The 17,512-nt window shown below is 36.7% G+C and overlaps 1 protein-coding gene across 1 annotated transcript in view; it reads left to right on the top strand.

Moving 5' to 3' along the window:
• Window positions 1–15,944, top strand: part of LOC113989062 (short transient receptor potential channel 4-like) — a 39,051-nt gene extending 23,107 nt beyond the window's left edge. The window contains exons 5-8 of the mRNA XM_027723264.2: window positions 375–569; window positions 8,663–8,704; window positions 10,535–10,624; window positions 10,898–15,944. Coding sequence (XP_027579065.1) covers window positions 375–569; window positions 8,663–8,704; window positions 10,535–10,624; window positions 10,898–11,614 — 1,044 coding nt within the window. The 3' untranslated portion in view covers window positions 11,615–15,944. The remainder of the gene's footprint in view (window positions 1–374; window positions 570–8,662; window positions 8,705–10,534; window positions 10,625–10,897) is intronic.
• Window positions 15,945–17,512: the final 1,568 nt, after the last annotated feature.

The raw sequence follows: 17,512 nt of genomic DNA, 5'->3' as shown, positions 1-17,512 counted from the left end.
TAGACTGATCTATGTGGAATAATGATGTGTTGCTTTTATAATAAAACATTTGTTCCAGAAATGTAGTATTTTTCTGCTTGTAATTACCCTTTCAGTTTTTCTGAGAGACTTTTAATAATTTAAATGCTCGTAACAGGGAAAGAAATGCTTATAAGTGGATATATACTTTACATACCAAGTATCTAGGTGTAAAGCAGCTTAGCTTTGCTTTGCGTTAAAGACCTTATGTCAAAGAAGATGGCAGTATTTTATCAAGACAATTCATTAGTATTTCAGGGTTATTCTGGTTTTAGTTTTTCAGATTTTTCTAGAGGTTTGTTTTACCTCTTTAATTACAGCAATATCTATGTTGATGTTGTGTCTCTGGTGTGCAGGATCATGCAGACATTGAGTGGAAGTTTGCTCGAACAAAGCTCTGGATGAGTTACTTTGAAGAAGGAGGAACTCTGCCCACTCCTTTTAATGTCATACCAAGCCCAAAGTCTCTGTGGTATCTGATCAAATGGTTATGGAGACACCTTTGCAAGAAAAAAATTAGAAGAAAGCCTGAAAGTTTTGGAACAATTGGGGTAAGTAATGGAATTTACTCTGCCTTTAGTCTTCCTCTTTGCTATTTAGATGAGCCTTTCTCAGCCTTATAGAGCATCCAAACAGTCAAATAATGTGCATATGAGTTAGAGAATAATTCTAGCAGAGAATGTTTACTTTTTACATTCATGTCAGTGTATTTTACTGAAGACAAATCATCATATCCCTGTGCAATGGCAATATGAACCATGACTGTGCCTTTTTAAGAGATAATTCAAGAAAGATTAAAAGCGATACAGAATACAAGAGATCAAATGTGTATACTTGTCTACCAGTCCCAGAATTTTTGGTTGATGATCTCCAGCTCCACGTGCCCAATTACCCATTGTTCAGGTGTAATTGACGTATCATGAACCACAGGCTCACTATAAAGTATTGGTCATGGGATATTCTCTGTGTCTCTGTCTCCTTACATGTAATGAAATAGGTTTACCATAAAAACATTCTTACCAAAAGCTGTTCTCATTAAAGAAAATATTTTGAAAGGTAACAGCATTTACATGGACTCACTTACTTGAATTTACAAGTAGCATTATTTCAGAATCACATTGGTATACTATTCTAATAGTGCTATTCTAATATATTCTAAATATACTATTTCTAATAGAAAATTCTAATTTTCTCTAATTTCTAGAGAAAAAAATAGAGGGGAAAAGATACATAAGGAGACTGAGAATAGTCCTGCACCTGGATTGAGCAGGTGCCTGTGTGATATCTCAGATGCATACTTTCTCTGGTAGCAGGAGGTAAAGCAGATTTGAATTTGTCCTTCCTAATTTCATCTAGTTGAGATAGCTCAGTCAGCAACACAGTTTTTCTACCTTGGCAGAGCAAATATCCAGGCAACATCCTAACCCACCAACAACTAAATCTCTCTAGTTATGTTTTCTGTATTTCCCAAGAGCAAGTCAGTACCTCAGTAACTAGACTGCATTTAGGCAACTCCAGCATAAAGAAAACTGATTTGGGTGAGATGTGAATAGTGGCACTTTCCCTATATCATAGGGGTTTGGTGAATATAAATTTTTTCAAGTCTGTTAGGAACTCAGATAGCCAAGCATTAAGTGAGAGTATAAGAGTCAAGTGTGGGTAAGGGGAAAAAGAAAGGGATGTAGTCCTCATGCTGTTGACCCTGGTAGAAAAACTTCAATCCATTTCAAAAAAGCCAGGGAATATGAAACAATTCTTTGATGGACCATTAGTATATCAATGTTTTCTTTGTATTTCTTCACTGTTTCTTGATAAGTAAGTAATAAGGATAGGTTTTTCCCACCTATTCTCATGTAATATCCTGGAATTCAGTTTAATTTGGAGCTATACTTGGAGGAACAAGTTTACATGGGTGTATAGATATATGATAAAGAGGAAGAGTGACATATAAAACTAATTCACAATTACTATTACTACTGATGAATGAATTTTGTCCTCTTTGTAGAAAGCTTCCAATCAACCTTATTGCAATATACTGATCTCATTGCCCAGTATCTATGTTGTGAAAGCAAAATTGCTTCACTTAGCTGTCATACTTGTACATAGCAAAGAAACAGCTAGAAACAGAAGATTGTAAGCATGAGAATGACATTAAAACAAACCAGTAGTGGACTACAAGAAACACATACTGAATAAAACCCATTAAAATTAATATGAAAAAAGCAGTGAAAAGAGACAAACATTGATTCATATAGAAATTTTAAAAAGAACATGAACTAGTGTAAGTGGGGAATAATTTTAAGGATGAACATCTCTGTGTGACATAGGAAGGAAAAGAAGTAAATGCAGAGACTTACAGGAAGAAAAATTATGAGATTTTGTTAGAAAGAGAAAATCAAGAGAGAGAGTGATGTACTTGGGTGTGGGGGAGAGTGCGCAATGCTTCCAGGCATTTGTTAAACATTTGGCAGGGATGATTAGGTAGTGTAAACTGATAGAATGATATTAAACTTAGTGCCATGATGCCAGTGTTGGTTAACAAAATATCCCTGTTTGACTGAGACACATCCAGAATACCCTTATATGTCCCAGCTAAACCTTCAGAACAATATTTTTTGTCAGACTTTCCATCCACGATAAGGATTTTTTTTTTCCTTTTTCTTACCTTCTCAAACTGCAGATCTATGGGTAAACTCATTCCTGGATCTGTGGAATAATAAAGAAAAATACAGGGTGCTCCCAGCCCTATGTTGAATGGTATGATGAGAAAGGGGATTCAGAAATATCACCTCCTGCTTCCTACAGCTATCTCCTGCTAGAATACATAAATACCACCTTCTAGAAATCCACATCTTAGATTTGGGAAAATTGGTGCAGCAAAGAGTCAAAGGGCAGGCAGTCTATTCACAGAGCTGCTTGAGAATTTTTTCAATTAGAATTTTCAGGTATTTTAATGAAGAAAGATTAGAAAATCTGTAACCTCCAAGCTTTTTCATTAATAAAATCCAGTTTCAAAGAAGCTTTTGTCGGAAAAGACTTTTCAGCTTCAGGATGGAATTTCTGTTTGAAGAAAGAAGGAGCGGGTGCCATGTAAAGCAAATAGCTTGGGCTAAGGGAGACCCAGGTTCACTTCTATTCTCCAGTGGATATTTAATTATTTACCCCAAGCATAACAGCTCTGGCAGGAGAGATTTCCATCTTGAGATCTTTAAGAGCCTGCAGGAGTTAAGGTGCTGTCTTGAGAGAACAGAAGAGAAGGAGCTGAACCTGGCTTCCTTATGATTTGAATGTGAACCACTAATTACTAAACTGTTTGAGCGACATTCTTAGTTAATTTCTGTAAAGTTTTTTAAAAAATGGTTTGAAGAAAGTGAATTCCCAAAGCATATGAAACAGTAGGGCCATATCCATCACTATTTTCCCCTGAAGAATAGTTACTTAGTTGGAAGTAGAGCTCACCAGCAGAACCATCATGGCAACCAGACTTCTAGCTGTCTGGAAAAAGTGAGTGGCTGTGGCTTACCAGGCAGATTCAGTCCACCATATGGGCATCTCATAAAACTACAAAGTTCTTCAGCTATCTTCTCAGCATGACAGAAGCCCCATTAGGGGTATCTCAATTTGGAACATTTTGCAATTTCCAGGCCCAGTTGTGCACCCAAGCTCCAAAATGGAGTAAGATGTGGGTATGCACTATGCACTCTGATTTCCATATTAGATAGATGCAAACCAGATGCTGTTAACTGGATGTTCCCCAAGAGGTGAAGTCATCAGAGAACAAATGGACGCACTGCAGTGTTCTCATAGTTTGTCTTGGGGGAATGCAGTGCTTTCTGATTTTGAAAAACTTATTTCCATCACCCACAGTTCAGCCTTGTTTTCCTAGATCTTTTTCAATTGTCCCAACAAGCTACATCACAAATTAAATTTAGAACCTCTATGCCCTTTGAACCAAAAGTAAATTAAGAGTTTTCTTTACCTTTTGTTCAAGGATTCCAGGTGACAGCTCTCTGACTCTGGCTCACTGGAATCTCCCCTGTAATAACTTTGGCCTCAGAGCTACAAGATAAGCTTTGTTGGGACCTACTCCTTTTCACTGAGTCCTGCATTATAAACTCCAATTCCTTCCCTACAACCAATACTGGAAAAAAAAAACCAAACAAAAACACTATAAACTGATTTTCTTATATTAGCTGTATGGATATATAGATGCCATGTTGTCTGTAAGGAAGAACTCAGATGTCAAAACGTTTTGTCCTGAAATCTCTAAATGTTAACTTTCCTATCAGGAAGCGCTAATCCATGGTGACATACTATGGTGTTTTCCAGTAGAAAAAGCAATAGCATGCATCCAAAGGGTAAATCAGTCCTAGAGGATGCAAAACAGATAATAGAATGCAGCTGGCAAGCATCATGCATGATCTCTGCACAAGAAACCTTAGTACCAAAAAGCCAGGAATCACAAGCTAGGACTGAATCAAGGATGTATTATACGTCTCAACAATCCACTGTAAAATTTTTATATGTGTAAACCTGAGAGTTCAGTATATGCAGACAGAACATGTAAAGAAAGGGTTCAAGATCAGGATAGTTTGCAGCACACATGCTAGTGGAAGGATTTATCTGGCTCATAGGAAGAAGAGAAATGTCAGTAAAAATAAGTATGACGTGGTTGCTTGGGAGGACCATCTACATTGCTGTTTATAACAAAACTATCATGGGAAAGAACAGGGTCTGTAGGCTTGTGAGGTGCCTCTGAAGAAAGCTGATTAATTTGCTTCTCCTTGGATGTCAGTTCTGTGATTCTTTCATCCTTTGTTGCTCTAGGACATGTGAAGCAGTGGGTGGTGAAGTCAAGGGGCGGTTTTTCAAGGGAGAGTTTTTTTCTCCAAAGCAACACAGTGCACAGCCATGCTGATGGCAGCTTCTCTAGCCACAGTTACATCTGAAGGAAAGCCAGGATGCTTACATGTGATTTACTAGGATTTCAGTTCTGCTATGAATCAGACAGAGCTCTTCTACCATTCAGAGTTCAGCATATTTTTATGTTCTGTCATTTTGACATATCCCAGGTATGCAGCATTCTCTTTAGCTATCTCTTTAGCATTCTCTTTAGTTATCTCCTACACTTAAAACTCTGAAATAAAAGTGTGTGCTGCTCTTTATATACATATGTGTATATATATATATATCTATAAAAATATCAGCTTTGTTAATTTTGTCAGCTCACCTTTGCAAAAGTCAGATTAGTAATATAACTCTATTGATTATGCTGATGTTTCCTGACTGTACAAGACTTTGGGTTTGTCAAGGCTACTCCTGTTGGCCATCTGAAATCCAATGCTATTTCAAAAAAGAATATATATAGGAAAAGAAACTCTAATCCCAGTGGAATAAATTTTACTGTTTTCCTCAAATTACATTCTCCTTTATGCCTGATCAGTCACCAAAAAGTGTTTTACTTTTTTTTAGGTATTTAAGAGGAGAAAATGGAAAGGATTGTCAGGGATATTGTCAGTAAATATATTTTTTGTGCATCTGGTGTTTAGATAAACTGTTACCTCTTTTCTAACTATCCAGATTTTTATGCCATTTTCCAAGTATCCTGCATGATTTTATTATCATTTGTCAGAGAAAATCTCCTTTTCCCTTCTCCTGTTCTTTGTTATCCCAGTGGAAAATGATGCAACTTCTAAGTGAATATAAGCATTTTCTATTTTCTCTGTAATGTATGTTATGGAAAGTTGAGCAAAGAAATACCTTCCACCTGGCATGGAAATTGGTAATCTGTAGTGTTTGTTCTATAGCCAAGGACCATCTCATGGAGAAGCCTCTTTGTCAACAGAGATAAATTCTAATCCTTTTCATGCGATGCTTCTGTTCAAGATGAGGAATATATCCCATGATTTCAGACAATAGTTTTTTGGACCTTTATTACTAACTAGTACTCAGTAATTATCAAACATTTTCTGGACCTTTATTACTAAGTAGTTTGAGGTCAAATGCAGACATTAAATTTGAATTTCTGCTTTATGAAACACTTCAAAGGAATTAATTCAATATTATCAAATTTTTACTGCTAAAGAGATTTTTCTTCCAAACAATGCAAATTACTAGGAATGGCATGAATAGGAAGACCAAAATAAGTATCACTACTAGCAGAACTACTGTTAAAGCTTCCTAAAGGACATTAGTGCCCCCTTTTGGAAAATGACAACAGTATCCTCTTCAAATTCATTATCTCATTCCACATTTGTCATTAGAAGAGTGTTTCTCCCTTGTTGCTATTTTTAGTCAAATTTAACTTTCATCCCTTTGTCGGCCATAGTTTTCAACTTCTTCAGGCAGATAGCACAATGATTACTCAAAACAAGTTTTGAACCACAAATTAGACTATAACTGGGTAGAGGAAAGCAGGCTGAGAACTGAATGAGGACAATATGAGTGTTAGTGACATTTTATTTATAGTGAATAGCTTGATTTTCAGATGTGTCTGGGCAAAGATTCATTCTGCTTTCAAAAGAAATCAAAAGATGATTATGAACTGGAGACTGAATCCAAACATTTAAGCAGGAGATAGAAAACTGATGGGGTAATAACTTTGATAAGTTGCTTGTATGCATAATTTCATGTGCAGGATGTGGCTTTATATGAAAACATAAAATGAAATCAATTTTCTTTCAGCTTCTCAGTGGTATGGAAAAATAAATCTTTTCAGATAGTCATCCTAAATTGCATTTGTTGGCATTGCATTGAGTGCAAAAGCCACAGCCTCTGTTTCAGGGAGTTTCCAAAGTGGTTGCAAAAAGAAGATAAACAAGGTATTTCTTGTTATAGGTACAGAATTAAACCTATACATTTATTTCACATTTGGCTGTAATCCAAGCAGAGCAGACAGCAGCGGCAGAAAGTATTCTGCCAGACAAGAATCAGCATTTGTTTTATTTATGAGTTATTAATTTTACCTGAAGTGTGTTTCAATTACACCTTGAAGTGTTTTTCCCTTTATCTGTGAGTTAGATTTGTTGTTGAGAGCTCTCTTAGCCACCGACTCCCTTAGTGCTCTCTCAGCAGGAATGAAATATCTCCATCGTGTGGTCAACTGCAAAAAATGAGTTGGGGTTTTTTTTTCTAAAAAACAGCTACAGCTGCGTGTTGGGAGGGTATCAGCCTTCCCATGGCTGCCTTGCCCCCTCTGGCCCCAGTGGTGGGCAGACTAACGCATTCCTCCACCCTTTTAAACACAAGGAGTTTCCATCTTCTCTTTGGATGAGGTATAGATACAGAAGCATGATCTGGAAAAATACTGAAGACAAGATGCTTGTGTATAAAGCCCTCCCCTGGTTGTTCAGACTGATTAGGAAATAATGATTTTCCCCCTATTATTTTTTGCCAAGCCCAACCACACAGTCACTGCATCCCTCAAATTAATTGCAAACAAGAAATCAACCTTGAAGTGTAAACTGACTCCAAGTACAGGGAAATTGGTAATCACTTCTTTCAAATAAAAGAAGATGACAAAATAACTTACTGTGTCTGCCTCATTATGCAACTGAGGTCAATTTTAACAAGTCTCTTGGATGTCCTTTTGCCCTGTTTTAAGCTGTTGTAAGTGTTCCGTTTTGTAGAAATACAGTCAGTGGTCAGACACATTCTTTTCTTGTCAGCAGCAGATATAAGAACCCAAGTTAAAGCTGTAAATCTTTCTTTCACCAGTCAGGGATAATTAAGGTAGAGGACAGGGTTATGTGGCTCAGTATGCAAGTGAGGACAACAGAAATTAAAGGAAAAAATAATTCAGGCCTTTTTTTCTCCCTCTCTCTTCTCCTGGACAGCCTCTAGATATGGCAGTATAATGTAATTCAACACCTGCTTGAAACCTGTACCATTATTTCATCCGACCACATTTCTTTTTGCTGCTCCTCTTCAGAGTTACTGTCCCGTTTACCCTTCTTCCTTATCAACACCTAGCTATGTTGAAAGCTGAATTTCTTTCTTCCATACACCTCTCTGTGACTAAGTGCTTTTGACAGAGAACTAAGCAGGAATTTTCTCTTTGATATGGTTTATAGTGCAGGTTTTGGTTTGCTTTATCTTAAATGAGACATTAGGAGCCATAGCAAGTGTCTTGCTAACATCATGGTTTTACTAACCCCACTGTGTTGATGATTTTCCATACAGAATTTCCCTTCCTACAACTCATGTCTATTGACTTCTGTTCGTTTGCTGTGCACCTCCAAGAAAAATCTAACTGGATACAAATCAAACTTTTTTCAATTCAGTAAAATATTCTTCGGCCTGCGCAAATGAGTGACATGATTCCATTGTTCCCTTTCTATCTCAGATCAGAGACCTTGGGATCAGAGACTCTGGCAAGCAGTGACCTGGGTGCCCACCACATCCATGACAATGCTGGAATAACAGCATTTTGATGAAAATGTAGAAAATCCTCTTCCCGATAGCAGCATTCTCCTTTCTGTAAAGCAAATAATAGGCTTTGCTCCAACACTGTCATTTTTCAAGACTTTGAACCATTTCTCACAGCTTGGTAGATACCTTATAATGTACCTTATACTGTTTTGCTGTGGCTAAGTATTTTGCTTCCAGACAGGGATTAATAGCTTTTTGGTTTTTCTGTTTTCAGAGACGTGCAGCTGACAATTTGAGAAGACATCATCAATACCAGGTACAAACCTGTGTTTACTTTTGGGCAATTCTTTTTTCTATGCCTCCAGAATGTTTTCATGAGGGAAAAAGAAAAAAAAAATAAAGAAAAATTTAATGGGAAAGCAGAAAAGAAAAATAAAAGGAAACACAAAATGCATACTTATTTCACCTTAGCAAACGAGCTTAGTAATTTTGGTGTTCAAAAAAAAACTTTTGAGAAGTATGGTTGTCTTCTTTTAGGAGCAAAAGGGTATTTTCTAGAGCAATAACGTGCTAACCAGTATTTTGTCCACTGTAACATGGAGTGCCTTTAAAAAAAGCAAACACATAGCCCCAACTCCCTGCCAGGATTCATCAGGAGTGTATATGCAGCTCACTGATGTGCTCTAACCTGCTCTTCATCTCTCCAGCTCTAGTCCCCCATAAACAATTTCTTTTCCCTTAATAACCCCTCTGCCTCAGGTTATTACAGGATTCCCTGTAATTAGTTCTTCTTAATCCTTCCTTCTTCAGCTTCTGCTTTTTTGAGATTATTGTAACACAATGAATAATTTTCAGCTTTATTTTGAATTTTGTTGCGTTAAAAGGGCGGCAAGTTAAACAACATGTAGGCTGTAAGTTTAGTAATAATGAATTCCACATGGGAAATAACTAGAAAAACTAGGACTTTTCCAACCTGAAAAAGAGACAACTGTAAAAAGTAAAACAGGGATCTGTACAATTATGGGGAAGGTGAACACAGAGCAGCTGTTTGCCATTTATCCGCAAACTGAATACCACACACATACTGTGCTGCATTAGTAAGGCTGTAGGCAGCCCTTTGAAGAAAGTGATTATTCTTCTCCAGCCCACACTTGTAGGACTCTATCTGGAGCCATGTGTCCTGTTTGGGCCCCACACTACAAGAGAGATGCTAACAGACTGGAAGGAATCCAGCAAAGGGCCGCCAAGATGGTTAGAGGACTGACAAAAAAAAAATCTTGGATTTCAGCCTGGAGTTGGTTAAGGGGAATATAACTGCTGTCTTAAATAACATAGTGGGTGGTTAGAGAGAATGAGCCAGATTTTTCTTCAAAGTACACAGCAAAAGAACAGGAGTCAGTGGGCACAAATTGCAGGAAGGGAAATTCTGTAAGGTAAGGAGAAACATCCTCACAGTGAGGGGAGTAAAGAATTGGAAAAAATTGTTCAGGGAGGCTGCAGCTTCTTCATTCTTGGAGATATTCAGCATTTGACTGGACATGGCCCTGAGCTGAATCAGACAGCCTCCAGGCATCTTTTCCGACCTAAGTAATTTCTAGGATTCTTAGAAGTAGAAGGCAACAGTGGTAACTATCAGAGTTCAGGTTAAAAATAAATAAAACCCAAATGGAATCTTAGTCCAGCTATACTGTAGAATTAATTGGCAGAGGATTTCTGCATACTGAAAGTTTACATGAGTTCAAAATGCATAGGAAAACCTGTCACAGCCAGTTAAACCTAGAACTGTCATTTCTGATTCAGAAAGTCACTGAATCTCACAGCTTGGGAGGCTTGAGAGAGAATATCTGGAAATAGCGTTATACAGCCACACTAGACTTAATCTCCTCATGAGGCATCAGCAACTGCTCAATGTCAGGCTGCACATTACTGGCATGAGACATACCCTTGGTCAAACCCAATATAGCCCTTCTCACGATAGTAAACATTAGTACTTTCCATGAAAAAGCAGAACCAATTTCTAAACAGATCTAATGCTTATACATTTTTTGTCATGTTCCTAAAACACAAGAAAAGCCCAAGCAGAGCCAAAGAATGTAAGTTTAGTAACTAATACCAAGAAACCTAACACAATGCTTTATATTTTTAGGAAGTTATGAGAAATCTGGTTAAGAGGTATGTTGCAGCAATGATAAGAGATGCCAAAACTGAAGAAGGATTGACAGAAGAAAATTTTAAGGTAGACATTTATTTTTATGTTTATAGGTGTTTTTGTAAGATATTATAAGACTGTGAATCATATTTCTCATACTCAGTTGTTCAGGTAGCTCTAGTAACTTCCTAGAGCAAGTTCTTCTACCTTGAAAATAACAGGTATTATCCAGATGGTGAAGTTTATTACTAATCCCTGCCATAAACCTTTTTTTTCTCTATTTTATTTTTTTTAATTACAAAAGGAAAAGTCAAATTAGCTTTCATGCTCTGATGTTTCATCTTTCTTCCTAATTTTTAGGAGTTAAAACAAGATATTTCCAGCTTTCGCTTTGAAGTCCTGGGTTTGTTGAAAGGAAGCAAGCTGTCTAATTTGCAGACTGCAAAGATGAACAAAGACACTGCCTCTCTGTCAGAAAATGAAGAAAATAGCGAGAGTGAAGGAAACAAGAAAGGAAAGAAAAAACCCTTCAGCCTTTTTGACATAACAACGATGATTCACCCACGATCAGCCAATATTGCCTCTGAAGGGCATAATGTAAGCAATGGCTCAGCAATGATGGTGTCAGAGTCCACTCAGGAGAAACAAAAGCGTGTGAATTTTGTAACAGACATAAAAAATTTTGGGTTGTTTCACAGACGATCAAAAACAAACTCTGTGGAGCAGAGTACAAATAAAATATACACTGTTTCTGAAGAGGTTTCCCGTCAACAGGCAGAAGAACAATGTGAGAAAACTGATGAACTGGAACAGGGAGAGTTGACCATGAACTGTGAATTAAATATCCAAAATCCTGACAAAAAATGTGTGTTAGCTGATTCACAAAATAACAGCAACTCTTTGGATTCACAGGAAGAGGGAAGTATTTGTATTTTAGAAACAGAGAAAATGGAGTTACAGAACTCAGAACCTGCCACACCGCAGGATCAGCTGGACAAGGCATTAGATATTAGCATTGACTCTGCTGGAAAACAGGAAACAATTATTCAGGGTGACTATGTGATAACAAGGTTGTGATGCTTACAGGAGGAAGCATTTACAAATATATATATTTTGCATAGTGCTTTTGGGGAGGGGGGAATGTTTTAAGAATTATATTAGCAAATGCAGAATTACACTTTATAGTACTCAACTGTGGCACTTGATCTTGTAACATAATAGTCAAAAGAAAGATAATATGAGGACCTTCTGTTTTGTAGCCTGCTTTAGCTTTCACGATTTGTTTTACATTTTTTAATAAATGGAAGCATCTTGTATTCTTGTACCGTTGCAATAACCCACAGAAACTTTTTAGCTATCTTTTTCAATTACAACAAATGCAATTTCTCTCATATGATAGTTGACTCCTATGATAAATATTTTTCTATGCAAATAAAAAGTAGCTTAAGAGACTTGTAAGCCTTTATTTAACTTTGTAGGTTCTTAAAATATTCTGGGCATCATAACAATCATACGTGGCTCCTGTCAGCATAATTCATGTCAAGCTATTAGAATCTTTTATTTAAATTGCTAGAAATTTAATTTGTTTCAAAAGCTATACAGAATCAAAAGATAAATTATATTCTTTTATTTATTGAAGGAACATGAATACCTGTAAATTATGAAAGATTGGTCTATTTGATTATTTAATTACAGCTTCTCCCTCACAGCAACAGGAGTATCACTGTCCTGATACCATTGCTAGAAATGCATTTGCAGGGTTTGAAGACTGTGAAAAGTGTTTCTTGTAGGAAAAAAATATCTGTGGTTTGCTAAAAACTGATGATGGATTACTCCCCAGGAATCCATAATCACCACAGTTATTGCTTCTTCAATGATTAATTTTTCCTAACATGAACAACCTATGCACTTTAATATTCAGCTGCTTATTAGCTTTTGCCTTTACAATACACTTGCATTTGCTAAGAGAAAGATACTTCAGGACTAAGCAAGCATACAATGATCCCCTGAGTACCTGGAAAAATATGGCAATTTTTTGAGAAGTTTTAAAAGGCAAGCCTTAAGAGAGTTTCTTTGACAATTTCAGAATTTAGGGGAACCTGATTGGATGTTTTATAAAAAATACCTAAATGTATAAAGAAAACCTGATAGTATTTTTAATAACTGATGAGTGAGTTATTGTCTTAGTCAAAACCAGTATTTTTTAAATTAAACAGTCTGTTTCTTTTTAATTGTTGACTGGTGTCCTACATTATTAAAAATGTAATTTTTCAACTGGCCTAAGAATGACCACCCTCGAACTCTCATTCTTTTCCTCCCTGAATATACCACGTAACTTAACTTCCCTAGCCCTGCCATGGTAGATTTTGTAGTTCATATTAGCCTGTATTAAGAAAACTCCAGATCCATAGTGTACATTTACATTTCAGATTAAATCCATCACATGTTACTTCCACCTCGTAGGAACTGATCCAAAGCCATATCGTTCTGGATCTAAACTGTCCTGATGCTGAACTGAATTTTGAAAATCCAGGCAAATCCCTCTCATCTCAATACTTTTAGGTGAGTTTTCCAGCTCTACTTTACACTTGTGCTACTCTCTCTGAGCTCACATATTGAAAGCTTTCTTCCTGCATATCTGTTTGTGTCATGGCAGATACGGTTGAACCAAAGTGGAAAATATGAGCTGTAATTGGAAAATAGTTTGTATAGCTTTGCAGCAATGCGTTCAAACCATATTTGATTCATTAATTTCCATCTTGGCCTCTTGACTGCTCTGTAGACCCCCTCCACGTCTCTCTCCTTGTCCACCTTTAGATTGTAAGCTCCTCGGGGCAGGGCCTGCAGCTTTTCTGTTTGGAAAGCACCTGAAATATTACAAGTATAAAAAGAAATAAATAATAAGAAGAATGGTGGAATACCTTCATATCATTTTTATTAGGTAAACTCTTAGAGAGTTCTCTCTTCTACTGTGTGCTAAAAATACCGTAAAGCAATGGTGTCACATGTTGTCACAAAGTTTTTTATATCCAAGTTAACAGTCATTCTCCACCACTGATTTCAGTTTCTCATTCTTCATCACGGTTTGTAACACTTTTGAGTCCTAAGCTTACTACCCTTTCACTAGCCCAAGTTCAAAATAAACAGTGCTTACTCAAAAGGGCTTTCAATACATTCCAGCCACATGGTTTCACTCCAGATAAAATGTGCCTGACCAGGGTATTTGTAATGCCAACATCATCATTATCAGAACAAGTTAACTACCACAGGTCTGACCTCTGTGTATTATTCTGCCATCATTAAAGCCTGTGCCTCCTGTGCATGAAGTTCCCAACACCATACAGTTAACCTGAAACATCAGCCACACCATCACATGCCCACCCCACTGTGCTGGGCATCAGTCTAAGTCTTGGAGTAGATACAAGACAGAACAGTGAGTACATCACAGGTGGGAAGGTTACTTAGTCATAGGGACATGAGGTTGCATTGTGTAGCAATAGGTGGTCAGTCTTCTGCTGCTTTTTTTTTTTATAGCCGAATACTGAAATGTAGGTCTATTAGATAAAGCATACTCAAAATCAACATTTGCTCTGTTTTTTGCTGTTCTTAAGCATCAGAGCTTGACGCCAGTAAGGACTGATGCCACTCCATTTAAACTTAATGGCAACTAAGTACCTCATTCTGTGAAATATATGAGCCCAAAATATATCCTACATTGAAATGGTACTTTTATTGCTTTGCAGGCAGCCAAAAAAAATCCCAAACACTTCTCATTGGATGCCTCTCAGAGGACATCTGTGCCAAGAAGGATTTAGAGGTGCACAGAGCAAGGTTTGTAATGCCATGGTAGAGGCATTATTAAGCTTAGCAAAACTGAGCATACTTTCTCCTCAAGAGAAATAAAAAGTTCAAACCTACCTGTCCCTTCCTGCAGCTCCCATTAGTGTCAGTATAGGAGGAACCGGGATATAAACGCCTGTGAAAGACAGTCTTTTGAGGCAGAGTTTAAGATCTTGAAATGTTTCACAGAGCTAGAAAATTGACTAAATAAAAGGTGTTTAATCGCAATATTAGGTTGTTTAGAATGTTAAGAAAACTTTGTTTAGAACATTTTTTAAAACTCTGCGTGCTTCAATGGCCCTCAAGGGCACTGCAGAGGTGAGAGCCATGCATCACAGGGTTCAGACTGAAGGGTCCCGTGAGCCAGCTGCAGACCACAACACTATCTATATGTGGTACAATATCCCCAGAGAGCAAGCCAGGTAGATGCCTCTTCAGGGAGGAACCATGGCTCTGCAGTTGGTTTTAATCTTGCTTTCTTGGTCCATAGATTTGAGACCATTACATTGACTGGTGTGAGCTTAACACTTCACACAGCATTCTTTTTTTTTTTTCACAGGTCAGGATTTAATGAGAAATTCTATGACTTTCATAATTTGAGTTTTTCTGTGAATAATTAGTGCCTAGTTACAGGAGAATGTATATCTTCAACATAGCTATAGCTGTTGGGAGCTGTAAAAGGTGAAGTTTATGGTATTTGGGCACTCAAAATTCTTCAACAGAATGTTTGATACAAGACTGTCTTTCTTAACAGCATCCTTTGACTAAGCAGAACTCATGAAAAACTCTTCCACTGCATGGAATCAAGGGTTAATTCATAAGAGCTTGCATACTTTCTTCAATGGAACTGAAAAAGCAAGAGTAGCCCCAGCTATATCTGTTTCATATGCTCAGCTTTTTAAGAAACCCAAGGCATTAACAATAAAATCATTCCATAGATTTTTAAACATAGATTTTTATAAAAGTTCATGGTTAATGAGCAAGATAAAATAACCTTCTAGAAATCCATGTGTTTCAATTCAACAGGTTAGTAAAATGACTTTTTTCTCCTGTAATAGCAAATCTTTGCAGATTGAAATACTGTATCCCTAAACTCCACTTGCCACTTAAGAAAAGAACAAAACAAAACCAAACCCTGCAACCCCCAAAAAACCCCACAGAGTTTTCAGATTTCAGAGATTCATGAGGTTTTTTAGTATAATTAGTACCCTAAGAACATCTGAAGGCATTGAGCTAACCTTTTGTAAATTCAATGGACAGCACAGACTGATCCTTAAGTGTGGCCAAGTGAGAATAGTAACTTCAAAATAACTCTATCTGGTTAATGATTAAGCCTTTTAGTCTACAGAATAGAGTTTACAAGTCAGGAGATGCATGCATCACCATTTTCTGAGTCAACATGTCTCAAATAAGTATTCAAGCACATTCAGAGAAACTCATAAAGTCCTACACAATTGTTCATTTCTGCAGTAATTTTCATTCATTTTTACTCCTCTATTCTTCCCTATCTGATGTTTTGTTTTTACAGAGAATGTGTTACTTCTCTAATAAAGATAAATATCTTACATTTTTCTGCTACCTGTTTCTAAAAATAGACAGTAAGAGCAAATCATGCAATATTTTATGTTGCATCATCTCAGCATAACCTGGGACCTTGTCCATAGGATTACAGGATAGTTTACTGGGGAATACCAGAAATAGTTTTATTTGGATGAATTACATGTGGTACTGAAAAATATCGTCCAGCCATATCCCAAACGTGAATACCCATATGCAGCTACCCAAGCATGGAAATAGTCTTTCTCTATGACTAATTTAACTGAACTCAGTTTTACACCAAGAAAAACAAGTAAATAGAGAAAAGAAAAATGAGAGAGATCTGCTTTTATGAAATTAGAGTTAGCATAGTGTTTATTAATATTCTTAGTTACCTTCACTTTTACTAAGTAAATTTAGAGGGATTTTTTTTTCAGCACCTATTTTTTAAATGATACAGTGGCTTCCTTGGGTTGCTTTGCAACACATCCAGACTTTGCATTTAGTAATTTAGTAGAATTTCGTTAACTGAGAGATTCTAAGTCAAGAAACCATTATGAGAGACCTCATCTAAGGACTGGTTCTACTGATTTTCTTTTTACAGGATTGTAATTTCCCAAGATATAAAACTCCCTGACCATTTCCCAAATGAATTTATTTTCCTTGAATTATGTGGCTCTGATCTGAAATCAAATCCACATGGAGGAAACGTCAGGATTTCAGCTGAGAAATGTGCTCTGCTCATTTTAAGAGTCTACAAAAATTATTAACTTACCAAATCATTAGGTATGATTTATAGTAATTTAACAGTCATGTCTAAAGAATAATAATGATAATACAAAAAATATAAAAGCACAATATATGTGAGAGAGTGTTTCAGTATTTAAGTCTGTCTAAAACAGGCCAACCATCCAGAGTTTTAGAAAGTCAGACTCTAACCCAAATCTGGCCCACATTTCCCCAGAGAAATGAATATTGAAAAAGTTTATTCATTAAGGGCCACGTATGGTGGGGAAAGAGCACTTAATTTTGGGAGCTACTTCTTTCTTTGCTTGTTTGTTTGTTTTCTATTTCTGCAGAACATGAATAACTTCTGAAACCTTAAATATTCCCACACACTCACACCCTGGAGCTGATGAAGAGAGAACCAGATGTATGATACTGAGCCAAATTTTATTCAGCATGGTCAGGAGAAGTAAGTGATGAAAGATTAAATAAAAGCAATTATAAACCTGGAACTGGTTGTTAGTAATGCAAAAGGCAAACTTTTTTGTAAGAAACTAGGAAAAACCCAATTTACCCGGGAAATCAATTTTCCACATAAAGACAGTATTAAAATATCATTTGAAGTATTTTCATTAGTCAGCTTTGGAATCTCACGTGGGATTTTCTTGCTGATCTTCTGTGACACTGTCACCAATATCAAAGAAAGCATAACAACATTGACTTATCTCCTGACTGTGTCAAAACGATTCTTAAAATTCAGAGAAATATGTCATGCTTTTTTTTTACTTTTTTTTCCCCTCCTCTCTGGCATATTTCATTCTCAGTTTAAAAGATATGGAAGGAATACAATTGGAAGAAAGACTTTACTTAGTT

This window comes from Pipra filicauda, unplaced genomic scaffold (assembly GCF_003945595.2).
Source record: "Pipra filicauda isolate LSUMZ 115617 unplaced genomic scaffold, ASM394559v2 scaffold473_size681673_pilon, whole genome shotgun sequence".
NCBI lineage: Eukaryota > Metazoa > Chordata > Aves > Passeriformes > Pipridae > Pipra > Pipra filicauda.
Note: the sequence above shows the minus strand (reverse complement) of the source record. Positions and strands in the feature narration are given on the sequence as shown.